The sequence below is a fragment of the Zootoca vivipara genome, chromosome 14 (assembly GCF_965207765.1).
Source record: "Zootoca vivipara chromosome 14, rZooViv2.hap1.1, whole genome shotgun sequence".
NCBI classification, from domain to species: Eukaryota; Metazoa; Chordata; class Lepidosauria; order Squamata; family Lacertidae; genus Zootoca; species Zootoca vivipara.
The window spans coordinates 37,679,791-37,695,651 of NC_142597.1; the positions used below are offsets into that span (position 1 = coordinate 37,679,791).

Below are 15,861 nucleotides of genomic sequence, written 5' to 3' on the forward strand. Positions count from 1 at the left end.
GTGGCAAGTAGCCACTGATAGCCTTATAATAGAATAATAGAACTGCAGAGTTGGAAGGTACCCCCAAGGGTCATCTAGTCCAACCCCCTGCAATGCAGGAATCTCAACGAAAGCGTCCTTGGCAGATGGCCATCCAAACTCTGCTTAAAATCCTCCAAGGAAGGAGAGTGCATCACTTTCCAAAGGAGTCCATTCCACTGTCGAACAGCTCCTATCGCCAGAAGGTTCTTCCCGGTGTTTGGTTGGAACCTCCTTTCTTGTAACTGGAAGCCCTGGGTTCGAGTCCTACCCTCCAGAGTCCTATCCTCCATGCATTTGTCTGATCCTCTTTTATAGGATTGTACCGCATATAGGATTGCACTGGCGGAGATTTAAAGCTCCGGTTTCTTCTGAAAGCTGCCCGTCACTATTCTCCATCGCAAAAACTGGATCTGGAGGCTGGCTTATGCTAATAATATTTCGGGAAAGAGTGGAGTTTGACGTTATTGTGTGGTGGGCATAGGCCACCACCTTGTGGCCAAATAAAAGAACAGGACACATTTTGGTTAGAAGATGATGCTTGCAAGCTCTCTGGTGCCAGTACCTGTGTTCGTTTCCAAGCGATCTGTTTATTTTATCTCAGGCTTCCTCAACCTCGGCCCTCCAGATGTTTTTGGCCAGTGGGCAGGGATTATGGAGATTGTTGTCTCAAAACATCTGGAGGGCCGAGGTTGAGGAAGCCTGTTTTATCTTGTGCTTCATTTGCACGAAGTTTGTGGGGCTGTTAGATGACGTTGGCTATTCATGGAGCATTATTATTTGTTTGCAGGGATGTTGTGCCTAGCAGATGTTAGCTGGTGCATTCCAGAAAGTTCTCCTGTCACTTTCCATATTATTGCATTTCCCATTGCATGTGCTTGAATTTAGTTGAAAAACGGGAGGAGGGGGGTGTCCTTCAATTGAGAATATTGTTGTTGTTGTTGTTTAGTCGTTTAGTCGTGTCCGACTCTTCATGACCCCATGGACCATAGCACGCCAGGCACTCCTGTCTTGCACTGCCTCCCGCAGTTTGGTCAAACTCATGTTCGTAGCTTCGAGAACACTGTCCAACCATCTCGTCCTCTGCCGTCCCCTTCTCCTAGTGCCCTCCATCTTTCCCAACATCAGGATCTGTTCCAGGGAGTCTTCTCATGAGGTGGCCAAAGTATTGGAGCCTCAGCTTCACGATCTGTCCTTCCAGTGAGCACCCAGGGTTGATCTCCTTCAGAATGGAGAGGTTTGATCTTCTTGCAGTCCATGGGACTCTCAAGAGTCTCCTCCAGCACCATAATTCAAAAGCATCAATTCTTCGGCGATCAGCCTTCTTTATGGTCCAGCTCTCACTTCCATACATCACTACTGGGAAAACCATAGCTTTAACTATACGGACCTTTGTAGGCAAGGTGATGTCTCTGCTTTTTAAGATGCTGTCTAGGTTTGTCATTGCTTCTCTCCCAAGAAGCAGGCATCTTTTAATTTCGTGACTGCTGTCACCATCTGCAGTGATCAATGAGCCCAAGAAAGTAAAATCTCTCACTACCTCCATTTCTTCCCCTTCTATTTGCCAGGAGGTGATGGGACCAGTGGCCATGATCTTGGTTTTTTTTATGTTGAGCTTCAGACCATATTTTGCGCTCTCCTCTTTCACCCTCATTAAAAGGTTCTTTAATTCCTTCTCACTTTCTGCCATCAAGGTCGATGAGAAAAATTGAGAATATATCTGGGTTAAATGCAGATTGGTCCCCCAATAGCAGATCAAGTTTTTTTGTTATTGTGCTTCCTCTTGTGCCCAGTAGATGGCAGAGTTGGCATTAAAATCCATGTGCTTTTTAATATTATTGCACTGAAACTTTTGACAGTCTTTTCTTTTACTCTATAACAATAGGTTTTTTTCTTCCTGTTTTGGTTTGGTTTTATTTCCTCTTTGCTCCCTTTCAAGATTTGGAGCAACACACAATTTTAAGGCTGCAGTCCTCTGCACATTTAACTGGGAGTATACCACACTCGATTCCACGGTGCTTACTTCGGAATAAGCATGTGTAGGGTCGCGCTGTGGTGTAAACCACGGAGCCTCGGGCTTGCCAATCGGAAGGTCGGCGGTTCGAATCCCGCGACGGGGTGAGCTCCCGTTGCTCGGTCCCTGCTTCAGCCAACTAGCAGTTCGAAAGCACGTCAAAGTGCAAGTAGATAAATAAGTACCGCTCCAGCAGGAAGGTAAACAGCGTTTCCATGTGCTGCTCTGGTTTCGCCAGAAGTGGCTTAATAATGCTGGCCACATGACCCTGAAAAACTGTCTGCGGACAAACATCAGCTCCCTCGGCCAGTAAAGTGAGATGAGCGCCGCAACCCCAGAGTTGTTTGCAACTGGACTTAACTGTCAGGGGTCCCTTTACCTTTACCTTTTTATGCCTCACTCGATTCCACGGTGCTTACTTTGGAGTAAGCATGTGTAGGATTGCACTGTAAAGAATGATGGGGAAGAAACTCGTTTGGTTTGCATTGCCACATTTACACACACTGGACTAATATGCAAACCAGAAGTCGGCTCTCCTCTGAAATTCACTTCTCAGAATTTTGCAGTTCTGTCCTCAAACTAAAGAGCGTGTGCAAAAATGTATCTCTCTGTGAGAAGTGCAAGGCGTGAACTTGGATCTGCACTCGTCACAGCTGCGGCTGAAGGTCTCAAATGCCAAAAATGACAATATGTTGTGGCATCAGTTTCGGCTGATGCATATTAGGAGCAATGTGCATGTAAATGCATACATGTGTTCATGTGAACAAAAAAATATGGAATCACATGCAGAAATTAGGCAGACTGAGTTTGAGATTGGAAAAATGAGAAACCAAAACTGAGAGATTCATCTCCCCCCCCCAATGTCATCAACTAGCCAATTGGAAGAGGGACAAAGAGGAGAGAAGGCACTAGAATATCATTCAAAAAGTTTATCCATGGCCTTGACCTAACAGCGATAGGTTAATCTATCAGTTTTGCTTCCTCTCCGATTCTAATCCCCCCCCAAAATCTTGAGTCTGATTTTCCACATCACTTTGTGATTATTATTTTTTAGGGTCCTCTTGGAAATTAATAAGCTTTATTGTGTGATTTTTCTCCAGAAGCAGTTTTGTCATGGTTTTCTGTGCTAATTTTTGCATACCCTAGCATATGCATTTTTGTAGACATTACTCAGCTAGCGAACTGCATTGCAAAACTCAGCTCTGTTTTGGAACGTTTTTTCCCTGTACACTTTTCCACAACAGACACCCTTTTGCAAGTAATTTCCCCAACCGTGATGCAATTTTGCATATTGCTTGCAGTGATGTTTTAATGTGCACTCTCTTTCAGTCTGTGCAAATTGTTTGGCTGGAGAACTGCATCAGAAAATTCGGGGGAATTTTCCTTTGGTCTGTGTATTTCAGGAAGTGCGAATTGGGCATGTTTGTATGAAACAATGGAGGCTGGTCCCAGAGGGCAAAGGGGGCACTGCCCCACCAACCTCAAGCATTGGACTGGGTGGCCCTTGTGGTCTCTTCCAACTCTACGATTCTATGATTCTAAGTCTGCTTCAAGCAGTCCTCACACCCATAAGATCCAGCCTAATTTTTCTACTTCTTAAACTGTTTTTCCTTGTATAATATCTTGAAAAATTCTAGACAACCTGAAAGTTTCCCACGTTGTTTGTTTGTTTGTTTAATTATTTCAAATCTAATAAAGGTTTTACCCCATGATGGGCTTTAGGGTTGTTATTATTATTATTATTATTATTATTATTATTATTATTATTATTTACTTTCAGCACGTAATCTAACTGTTCCCAAGGATGGGGTTATCGAAGGACAAGTGATTTGCTTAAAAAAACAAAAAACTATTGTATTTTTAGAAACTTCTCTTTCATCTTAGGCCAGGGTTCAAAAAAAGCCAAGAGGCTTTTTTCTTCTCCTCCTCCTTCCCTCTCCTGGAACCATGCTGGGTTGAAAGTGCTGCTGGATAAATCATCCCCTTCATGGGTTTGTTTGTTTTTCAATGAGGGGAGGAGGAGGAGGAGGGAAACTACCCTAACTTGGTTAAGTGATTTGCAAAGCCAAACAAACAGGCTATTGTATGGCAGAACCCAGCAAAACACACACAACCTCTTAGTATGGCAGCTGGGAGTGGGAAACGAGGTCTTTGGAAATCATATTCCCTTTTCGGCTTAATCTCCAGGTTTTTTAATCCCTCCCCACCACCCACATCCCATTGGAAAAGCACCAACATTGCTTCCTTGTCGTTATAAGAAGAGCCCTGCTTGATCGCATCAAAAGTCTCTCGGGTCCAGCATCCCAGCTGAATCACAGAATTGTAGGGTTGAAAAGGGACCATGAAGTTCATCTAGTCCAACCCCCTGCAATGCAGGAAACTTGCCCAATGTGGGACTTGAACCCACGACTCTGAGATTAAAAGTCTCATGCTCTACCGACTGAGCTATCCTGGGAAGCCCTCCTCAGCTGAATGTCCCCAGCCAATGGGTGTTATCTGAGGCAGGTTGTTTCTGATGCTGGAGCTCCCATTCCTAAATCTTCACCGTGATGCAGATCTGAGCCTGGGGACTCAGCTAAATTGGTAAAGAAAAAGTGTTTATATGCATTGTATATGCGATGTAATACTGTGACACCAGACAGCGCTGTGGAGTCCCGGGTTTCCCTGTATGAGTTTACGTGTTTAACGCTGAATCGCTTCTTTGACGTGTCTAGATCCAGCCTTGAGTGCATTTGGCCAGCTTTGTCTGCTTCACCAGCTACGGCTGTTCCTGTAGCCAGGGGTGGCCAACTCCCAAGAGACTGCGATCTACTCACAGAGTTAAAAACTGGCAGTGATCAGAGGGGAGAGTCGGTGGAAGAAGATTGGAAGAAATTTAAAGTTTATTTAAGAAATAATTGCAATATTGGGAATGTTTAATATAAGATTTGGAAGTACATGAAGGTTGTAGAGGAGGATTTGTAGAGGTATTATAGTATATTAAGATTTAGATATAAGTGTTAAATAAGAATTGAAATGTTTGTTAAGGAAGTAATAAGAGGTGAAATATGTTAGTCAAGGTAAAAATAAGATGGTTTGAAGTACGATTATAGAAAGAAGTACGATATAGAAATTACTAAGGATGATATACAATGAAACGCAGTTAGGAGGGACATGAGGAAGTCAACAATGTCAGAACACATGAATGATAAATAGGGTTTGCTTTTGCTTTTTGTATTTTATGTGATTCTTTGTATTTTTGTGTTTTATATGTTTTTTTCAGTTTTATAAAATCAATAAATATATATATTTTTAAAAAAACTGGCAGTGATCTACCCCCTTTTTTGGGGTTCAGGTCAAAGTTGTTGAGCTTTTTTTAGGAAAGAGAAAGGCCCATTTTGGTGGGTTCGGGTTAAAGTTGTTGAGTTTTTTCAGGGAGGAGATAAAATGTTGAGCTTTTTTTAAGGGGAGCCACAGATGTTCAGCTTCTTTGGGGGGGGAGCCAGTGATCTACCGCAGACGTCCAGTGATCTACCGGCAGATCACCATCTACCTGTTGGACATGCCTGCATGTAGTCCATGAGTTGGCAGCCTTGAAGCTGGATTACTGCAATGCACTCTTTGTGGGACTGCCCTTGGGCCTGGTTCAGAAGCTCCTTGTTGTTGCTGGCATCCATCTTTTCTCGGGAGGCAATGGAGGAGTGCACCTTTGGGGGTGAAGTCAAACTGTTGGAAGGCAGATGGAGGCGTCTGGTTGTTCTGCTGAAGATGCAAAAAAGATTCTTAAATATACCTTTCCCAAAAAACCTGAAGCTTTTCTATTACGACTTATAGGACAGGAGATTGTGAAAGAAGATCAAGTATTATTTATGTATGCGACAACCGCGGCTAGGACTTGGAAAACTCAGGAGTTACCGACGATTGAAGAGTGGCAGACAAAAATGATGGACTATGCGGAATTAGGAAGACTGACGAGCAGGATCCGAAACCAGGAAGAGTCAAAGTTCCAAAAGGATTGGAGTAAATTTGTGGACTGTATGGAGAAGAACTGTAGAAGTTTAAAGACACTTGCAGGACTGAAATAAATCCTACGAATTGACTTTAAATAGAAGGAATAAAGAAACTGCAAGACAGGAATGGACAGAAAAAAATCTGATTGGGGGGAGGGAGGGAAGTCAAAGCTCGGCAGAGCAAAGAAAATTGTAATAATTGATAAGATGGTTAGAAGGAAAATTTTGTGTTTATTATGTTTATGTTGTGTTTGTGGTTTGTTTTGTTATTGTTTAAATGTGTTTAATTGGGAATTTAATAAAATGTATTTTTTAAAAAAGAAGATTTATTCTCCCTTTGCTTCTCCCAGCAATCATTCCAGCTGGTGCAGAACGTGGTACAGTAGTCAGACTGCTGATGTGGGCATTGGCCTGCCTGCCTGCCTATCTATCTATCTATCATCTATCTATCTATCTATCTATCTATCTATCTATCTATCTATCTATCTATCTATCTATCTATCATACTTATTAAGCACCTAGCATTTTTAAAGCACTGTACAGAACAAGATACAAAAGGAAAAAGGCATGGGGAGGGCTGAGGAAAGCAAGCACCGGAAAAGCTGTTGCTTTGTTGGTCAATGGATGGGAGCAGGTTGGTCTCCCATTTGCTGCGGCTAGTGATGTGCAGACTTTTGAATTCTCCAGCACTCTTTTTATCAGGTTGTCAACCTGGTCCCTTCCGCCCACTAGTGGGCGTCTCAGGATTCTAGGTGGGGGGTAGGGGGTTCTACGGCACAAGCTGAATCCTCCTTCCATCGAGCACTGGTGGGCGGTAAGGAAATTTTACCATCAAGAAAGATGCATGAGTGGGTGGTAGGTATAAAAAGGTTGACTACCCCTGGGCTGGGCTAGATGGTAAACAGAGCAATGAGTATGAGAGAAAAGGAGGCGCAAACTCTGGATTCCATTCTTGCACCTTCACTGCAGGACCCTATTATGAATTTGGTTGGGAGTTTGTTTTCAACTCTGTTGCATCCCGATCGGGACGTCTGCATTTATTCTTTGCGACTGCTTGCATCTTGTCGGGAAATAATGAATCACGGGTAGCGCGAAACATTCCTCCCGGGAGAGGAAAACCAGAAACTCCAGCCAGCGAGGTCAGCTTTGCTCGGCGCGGGGGCGGGGTGCGATTTCTGCAGCCTGACTTCCGGCTGTCATTCATCCTGCAAAACACGCACGCGCTGCCCCTTCCCCCGCCTCCTCCTCCAGGCTCGCTCCCGCCCGGGGCTGCCTCGCATGCCTGCATGTGATCTCATCTGACACCATCGGAGGGAGGCGCGACCCAGGCGGTGCCTCCCTCCCTCCCTCCCTCCCTCCGCCCGGCTGCTAAGCGCGTCCCCAGCAGCCTTTCCTGTTTTGCTGTCCAAATAATTCCTCCTTCTCCTCCTCCTCCGCCTGCCTTATCACGCATTCCGGGTTCACGTGCTTCCTCCTCCCCCCCTCCCATTTTTGGGTGGAAATAGGGCGAGGCTCCTTTAAGAATGCAACGCGCCATGCTCCCAACCAGCCATGACTAGACAGATTGTCCCAGATAGGTCCCGGGGTTGGGCGAAGCGCCGCCTCCCGCAGAGTCAGCCACGTGGGTATGATTGGGGCAAGCCACGCCTCCTGCCTCCTCTCTCTCTCTCTCTCTCTCTCTCTCTCTCTCACTCTGTGTGTGTGTGTGTGTGTGTGTGTGTGTGTGCGCGCGCGCCCCCGCCGCCTGGTCCTCCAAGTGTTGCAAAAGAAGGAAAGCGGAGGGCTTTCCGTAACTGTGCAGTTTGCCATAGCCGCCCTTGCAACCCTGGCCGTATGAGATCGTAGAATCTATAAGTTGAAAGGGATCCCCAGGGGCCATCTAGTCCAACCCCCTGCAAGACAGCCCTCCCAGCACTCGGTCCCTCGTCCCAATGTGAAACCATAAAAACAAGTATGAAATATATAGATTGCCACGTAAGGTCTGTGGCTCCGTGAAGGGGCAACCGTTTCACACCCAGAAGGCCCGAGGTTCAAAGTCCGGCATCTCCAGGTAGGACGGGGGGGGGGGAGAGAGAGAGACCCTTGCCTGAGATCTGCTAGTCAGTGTGGACAATGCTAAACTACATAGACCCGTGGTCTGAAGTACCTTCCTACCGGTAGGCTCATCAGGGACAGCAGAAGGAACAGATTCAATGGGAAAGATCCTACTCATAAGCAAACGCCATTAACTTTGAGACCTTCTGCCAGGTAACTACGTTGTACAGTACAGGGCTGCAGCCGTAAAGATAGACCTGGAGGTATCCACTTACCCAATACCAGTGTGGGGGAAATACCTCTCTCACATTAATACATTATTTTTCTGTGGTTATTTTGTTGTTGCATATATACACAGTACAGTACAGTACAGTACAGTACACACACACGCACACACAAACAGAGAGAGAGAGAGAGAGCAGCATTAGACTGATCAGGTCCCTGCCCGCAGGAGCTTACAATCTACCTTACACGGCATGCATTCAACGAAGGCGCAATCCTACAGACGTCTCCGGCTTTCCTGGGAGCAAATTCCCTTGTACTCCGTGGGGTTTTCTCTCTCTCTCTCTCTCTCTCTCTCTCTCTCTCCATACATACACATACATACATACATACACGCTCATTATACTGTGTGTATATATATAAGTTCATTATACAGTATATATAAAAAGCTCATTATTTGGCCCCATACGCATCCAATGCGCAAGCCCTGGGTTTCAAGAATAGGAGCGGATTTCTTGCAACAAAACGAAACGTGCGCGGCATATTCTGCAGCTCTCTGCGATGAGATGCGGCGCTGACAAGGAGGGGACGCCTCCCCTCCACAGCCTCCTATCACTGGGCGCTCCAGCTCCCTCTTGCTGCCTGTAGCAGCGGCAGCGCGAGAAGGAAAAACCCTCTCTCTCTCTCCCATTGGCACGCAGAGGGAAGCGCAGCCTCCCCCGCCAGAGTTCACCGGGGGTGACCACGTGCCCCTCTCCTCCCCGCGCGCTGGAGGGGTGGGAGGACGCCGGAGAAGGAGCGCCGGGAGAGACTCCGGCCGAAAGGGGCTTCTGTCCCTTTAAAGAGGACGCCGTCGGAGACACACGCAGCAGAGTGCCCATGTGGAGCTGCTCCATGCCTTGTTGTTCTGCGAGCCGATTGGCCGGAGCCCGGGTGACGTCTTCCAGCAGCATGCGAACGCACTGCGGGGGGGAGGATCGCCCGGAAAACCCGGCGGCGGAGTAGGGAAGCAGCGCCGGGCCAGAGTCTAAACGGGGGGGGGGGGAGTCGGAATCGGGATGGTGGTGGAGGGGAAGGAGGCGGCGAAGAGGAAGAGGAACCGCCGGAGGAGCTACAGCAACCACCTCATTTGCGACAGAGTGGGGAGGAAGTCGAGCTTGCAAAAGTGCTGGCAATTGCAGAAGCCCCCAGCCACCCCCACTGCAGACCTGTGCAACTGTACAGGATTTATACTGTACTGAGTCAGACCATAGGTTCCCATAGCTCAGTACTGTACATAGAATCATAGAATTGTAGACTTGTAAGGGACCCCCAAGAGTAATCTAGTCCAACCCCCTGCAATGGTTCAAATCCTACCCTCCAGAGCAGGAGAAAACAAGTGTGCTCCCTCCTCCATGTGACACCCATTCGGATATTTGAAGATGGCTATCATAACTCTTCTCAGTCTCCTCCTTTCCAGGCTAAACATATCCAGTTCCCGCAACCATTCCTCATAAGGCTTACTTTTCAGACCCTTGATCATCTTGATTGCCCTCCTTGGCACACATTACAGCTTGTCAACATCCTTCTTAAACAGTGGTGCCCAGAATTAGACACAGAATTCCTGGTGTGGTCTGACCAAAGCAGAATGGAGTGGTCCTATTTCTTGCCTTATCTGGACACTATACTTCTATTGATGCAGCCTAGAATAGCATTCACTTTTTTTGCTGCTGCATCACACTGTTGACTCATTAAGCTTGTGGTCCACCAAGACCCCCAGATCATTTTCACATGTACTGCTAGTAAGCCTGGTGTCCCCCATCTTATATTTGTGCATCTGGTTCTTCCTGCCTAAGTGCAAAACCTTACATTTCCGGGAATCATGCCAAAAGCCAAAATCAGCTGTTGTCAAACCATGTTGGGGTCAATGGCAGGCAGGATTGCCAGAGTCATTTATCCTAGAATGCTGCCTCCTTTATGACCCCACTTCTTAATTTTTATTTTGCCCCGTGCGTAAAGCTGAATGTGCACAAACATGCATGTAAATTGTAGGTTTACTGCATTGACTGACCTGCAGCTCTCTGAGATTTAAGGAGGGGATTGTTATCTGACCTGCTTGGAGATGGCGGGGTTTGAAGCCGGGACCTTCTCCAGGAGAAGAATGAGATGGTGGTCTAAACCACTGAGCCTCTTGGGCTTGCTGATTGGAAGGTCGGCGGTTCGAATCCCCGTGGGTGAGTGAGCTCCTGTTGCTCTGTCCCAGCTCCTGCCAACCTAGCAATTTGAAAGCACACCGGCACAAGTAGATAAATAGGTACCGCTATGGCGGGAAGGTAAATGGCGTTTCCGTGCGCTCTGGCACTCATCACAGTCCTCCATGCACCAGAAACGGTTTAGTCATGCTGGCCACATGACCCGGAAAGCTGTCTGTGCACAAACGCCGGCTCCCTCGGCCTGAAAAGCAAGATGAGCGCCATGCCACACCCCACAGTTGCCTTTAACCGTCCAGGGGTCTTTTACCTTTACATACCTACTTTATCTACTTATATACTTACATTGGTATGCATGGCCTACACAAAGTTGTTCTCACCAGCTGCAAGGAGTCTGGTTTGGGTCGGATTCCCATGATGAGTGAGACCTCTGTGCCAGGTCAGTGATCCGGGGCGAAATCTAGCAGAAGTTGCGATCAAGGGACATCCACAAAAAGATACAGTAGTTAGAAGGGCAGGTTTATTGATACCTATTAATAGGCCAAATTGCCCAAGGATTATGAAACAGCACCTAACGGATTAATAATTAGCATTGCAAATATGTGGACACAACAAAACCCATTGCAGGAACCTGTCTTTCATGTTGCCCCACAAACCATTGCTTCCTGCCAAGGCTATTTAGCAGACAAGGAGAATAAAAAAATCATCACGTTGCCTAGCCAGCTTTATATGTGGCTCAATCCAAACAAACACAGCTCTATCTAAGCGCTTTATGTAAAATACTATGAATATTTATGAGAAAATGCCAATAAAATCAGCAGTCTTTAAAAAGAAGGAGACATAACAGAGTTATCAAAATAGGGATACAATCAACAGTATTTAAAAGCTATATGCATTAATAAAATATACAGTAGCTGTCAACTGGGGAGGTTGCCTGCCTCAAATTTTGGGATGAGAGGCAAGTTCAATTGTGTTCCCTCTTGCTGACTATTGACTTTCAGGCCCTATTTGAACTATACATTTAAAGTACTATCATACCACTTGAAACAACTATGGCTTCCCCCAAGGAATTATGGGAGCAGGGCTGGCTCTAGGTATAGTCCTGGTGGTGCAGGGTGCAGGGCTGGCATGCTGCGCGACGTAGCCGCGCGGAAGCCATGCTGCGCGCTGTGAGGGCGGGGGCGCCGGAGCGATCTCAGCGCCAGGGCGCCCGACCTGCTCGAGACTGCCCTGTCTGGGAGGTTTCGTTTGTGAAGGGTGCCGAGAGCTGTTAGGAGACCCTCCTTTCTCTCCCAGGATGGTTTAACATTCATATCCTCTTCTCAGGGGACTCTGGGAATTGTAGCTCTCTAAGGGGAATTGTGGATTCCCTACAGATCCCAGGATTCTTGGGCATGTGTTTTAAATGTGCTTTCAATATATGGTGCTTATGCAGCCCCATTGGCCAAATTTATAAATGCAGCCTGATGTGTGTATTTGTGTATTGTAATTGCAGTTAACACTTCAGGGGGCAGGTGCAGGCTTGATACGATCAAGGCTGCCCCTGTGAAAGAAATAATTGGAGCACAGCGTTAGGCTGAACCCGACACTCTAGCTTTCTACGTGCAAAGAATGCCTGCAGGAAAGCACCCGAGCATGCCCGCCTCCACGTGCAGCCTGGAATGGCACCGCCCAGGAAGAGGGCTTTGTGTTTGTTTTTTTCAAAAATCGTGCCATGCTGCGCAGAGAGACGTCTAAGCGGAAACTCCCGTCCTGTAAAAAAAAATTAAACCAAAAGGAAAAGCAAGCAGGCGCGCTCCCGTCCGGCGAAGCGCTGTAATCCAGTCCGGGGTTTGCCTGCAATTCTCCGTATAGTAGCTGAGGGCAGTGTCAGTCCCTTTTTTTCTTGTTGTGTTTCTGTTACACATCGCCATCTTGTTACAAAGCCCTTTCCTTGTCTGGAAGGTTCGCAGAGGGGCTCGGGGCGGAGGGGGCGATCGCCTGGCTGGCTCCGGCTTCTTTATTTTTTTTTCCCTCCTCCCCCCTCCCTCTTCCCCCTTTGCAAAAGAACCAAGCCCCGACATTAAAATTAAGGATCCTGCCGCGGGGGTGGCAGCGTGGAATTTCCCTTCGCCACTTTTTTTTTTAAAGTATCCCCAAAGACTTTGGATCCTCCGCTGAAACGCAGCCCCGAGAAATGAGCATTGAGACATTGTTAGAAGCGGCCAGGTACCTAGAATGGCAAGCTCAGCAACAACAGAAAACACGTGGTAAGCCAGGGGGGTGGGGGTGTTGTTGGTGGTGAGAATTAAGATCTCTGTCTCTCCTTTTGAAAGAAACGCAGAATGATTAAAATTAATGCACGCGGTGGGGTTTATCTTACCCCCCCCCTTTTTTATTGTTGGAAGAGAAACCAACTTTGCAGCGCGAGGCGACCCGCTTTTCGTCGGAAACCCGTGGACTTCACTCCCCCTTGTCACAGGGCTGCAGCGCTTTCGCCTCGGGTTGCAAGCCTTGCGCGTGCATTTGACACGGGAGTAAGTCCCCTCGGATTCGCCGCCGAGCAAACAGCGCCTCGGGCTCCCCCCCAACCGAAGCAACCGTATTTATTTTGGCGGGTTAAGGAGGTGAATTTTTCCTCCCCGCTTTGCTTCAAAATAAAAATAATTGCACTGCGTTATGATTGCTATTGCTTTCTCCTCCGTAGCGCAGATTTTGCAATGATGAGCAGGTCTTCTGATTTCTCGTCGGTTCCCTCAGTGGGGGTTTCTAGTCGGGTTCTCCCTCCTTCCCCCTTCCTCCTCCCGTTTTTGCAAACTGTCCCTTTTTTTGTTTTGTTTTAATGAACATTTGGGCGGGGTGAGCGGAAAGAATTTTGTACCGGGTTAAGAAAAATAAGAGATTGCCTAACGAGGCTGCGGTTGTGAGGATAAGCAGGCTGCCTCGCTTAACAGGCGCGTTGTGGACATGTCTCCTTAGAAGCAAGCCCCGTTGTGATAGATTGGACTTACTCCCAGGTAAATGCGTCTAGGATTACAGCCGGGGGCGGGAGAAGCCTGTCAACGTGGTCTAAATGCTTCATTCTGCGTTTGCTCTAAATTTGCTGACACATGCTAGCCGAGATATGCATGTATGTATATACTAAAATAAAAATACAGCCCATTCATTTCCTGCGTATGGGCAGATTCTCTCCGATTCCCGTGCTCGCGTTTATTGCCACCCCCCAAAAATAAACTACCTGACCCCTTTCCGCCCTGCAGAGGGCTGGGAAGAAAAACAACCCTTTGCAACACGCACGCAGTTAACCGATGCAGCCCACGTAATAGCCATAATTAATTATGCTTGGGTCTCTGCCTGCCCTTGCGGTTCTTCATTCATGCATCCGGCAGCGATCCGTCCTTTTCATACGGTTTTAATTATTTCCTTCTTAAACTTTCTAAGGCGCATAGTGAATGCAAGGAGGCGCGCGCAGGCTTTTAAGAGGCGGTCTGGATCAGAGGGTGGGTTACGATGTCATGTAGTTATGCGCCAAAAAAAAAAAAAACGTAATAGAAAAAGAGAGAGAGGAACCTTTCCTCCCTGCTGCCTCCCCGTGACAAAACAGAACCTGTTCTGTTTTTTTCGACGATGCTTCCTGATTTATCATCAGGAGCAGTTATTCATTGAATCTGTTGGGTTTCCTTTTTTGGGGGGGAGCGTTTCCTTCTCGTGCTCGGCGGAGGCTTTTCCAGGGCGGTGGCGGGGCTGTTTGCGCTCCCGATCTTAAGGCGAGGGAGGGAGGGGGTGTCATATGATGCACTTTTAAAAAAACTATTTCCGCCTCTTTCGTCTGATGATGCGCCGCTCCCCTAATTGGGAAATCTGCTGGGAGAGATCCAGAAAGGGCTGTTGCTGCATGCGGGAGGAAGCGATCCCCTCCGCCCCGCATACACACACGCTACACGCACAAAATTAAAATTCCGGAGATATGCTGCGTTAGCGCGTGGTCGAGATCTAAGTGCACAATGGAACGTTGGCGTCGCTTGTATCTTTTTTTAATTTTCTTCCCCACCTCCTTTCTCTTCCCCCTCCCCCAGGTTTGGAACGTTGCGTGTTTGCTCTGCGTTCCAGGCCCGTTCCATTGGCTAGCGGGGAACGGGTGACGTGTCAAGGCCCTGCCCTCGACCACGTGCGCCGGGGACACTCCCTCTCTGGTGGCGTTGCTGCCGCTGCTGCTTGGATGCGCGCTTTCATTCTTGCAACTATGCGCGTGTGCACGCGCTCTCGTTCGCGCGCTTGTGCGTACACGAGGGTGGTGGGGAGGGCCTGCCCTCACTTGTTTGTGCTGCAGGAACGTTGGTGATGATGATAACGAGGGTGATGTGAAATGGCATGCAGGAAAAATCTGAATAACAGATTTAAAAACTCCTCCAGACCTCTTGTTTCAATTGTTTGCATTCGGGGCTCGTGGTAAGGACCTGCTGTTTTCACCATGTAGGCAGCTCAGAGCTCCGGGCTGTGCTCCGTGGAATGACAACATAGAATTTGGGAATATTAACAATGAAAATTAATTTGGTGAAGATCCGTTGGGGGGGGGGGAACCCAGCATGCTGCTTTCTACTGTATTCTGAAAGGAGGAGAGCTCTGGATTAAAAATAGTCGTGGTGAGGGATGCCGAGTCTGGGATCTTCCCGACCTACATCCTATTAATCTTCATTATGCTTTATAGCACTGCGCACACTCTGAACTGCTTGCATGGATATAGCTTTGTACTGTTAGGGGTCATAAATAGACTTTTAATCCAGATCTCCTTCAACTATCTGTTTATGGCTTGTAGCAAACAACAGCCATGTCCCTGCAATCAGCCCCAGGCATGTGGACTGTGCTGTAGAATAATTTAAATATTGTTTGATAAATAAAAGTTAGGTGCATTTAGGGGGGAATCTCTCCTTCCTTTTTTTTAACCCAGATCTCTTATCTGTCTCCGATTGGCTTGAAGTAACAACAGCTTCAGACATGCAAGCCAACAAGAATTTGTACTACCGTATGCTACAGAGTCATAATACTACATTGGTATTGCTGCTGTGTAAAAAGGTAAAGGACCCCTGGACGGTTAAGTCTAGTCAAAGGCGACTATGGGGTGCTGTGCTCATCTTGCCTTTCAGGCCAAGGGAACTAGCATTTGTCCACAGACAGCTTTCTGGGTCATGTGGCCAGCGTGACTCAACTGCTTCTGGCGCAACGGAGCACCGTGACGGAAGCCAGAGTGCACAGAAACTGCTGCTATGTATGTAGGGCAGGTCTGAGACCCATCATGTAGCTACTCTATCATCTCCTTCCTACTCACCCTTTCCCGGTTTTTTTAATCCACAGCTTTGATTTTGAAAATTTACATATGGCTCATAGCTCAGTAAGCAACATCGTGGAGGCATGTTGG

The 15,861-nt window shown here is 47.3% G+C and overlaps 1 protein-coding gene and 1 non-coding gene across 2 annotated transcripts in view; one reads left to right on the forward strand and one right to left on the reverse strand.

The window, feature by feature from the left end:
- Window positions 1–4,414: 4,414 nt before the first annotated feature.
- TRNAK-UUU (transfer RNA lysine (anticodon UUU)) lies at window positions 4,415–4,488 on the reverse strand. Its single transcript has one exon. It is a non-coding gene; the product is annotated as a tRNA-Lys (tRNA).
- A 7,864-nt stretch (window positions 4,489–12,352) lies between these two features.
- MNT (MAX network transcriptional repressor) overlaps window positions 12,353–15,861 on the forward strand; it is a 56,875-nt gene continuing 53,366 nt past the window's right edge. The window contains exon 1 of the mRNA XM_035139355.3: window positions 12,353–12,715. Within this exon, the coding sequence (XP_034995246.1) occupies window positions 12,643–12,715 (73 nt within the window). The 5' untranslated portion in view covers window positions 12,353–12,642. The remainder of the gene's footprint in view (window positions 12,716–15,861) is intronic.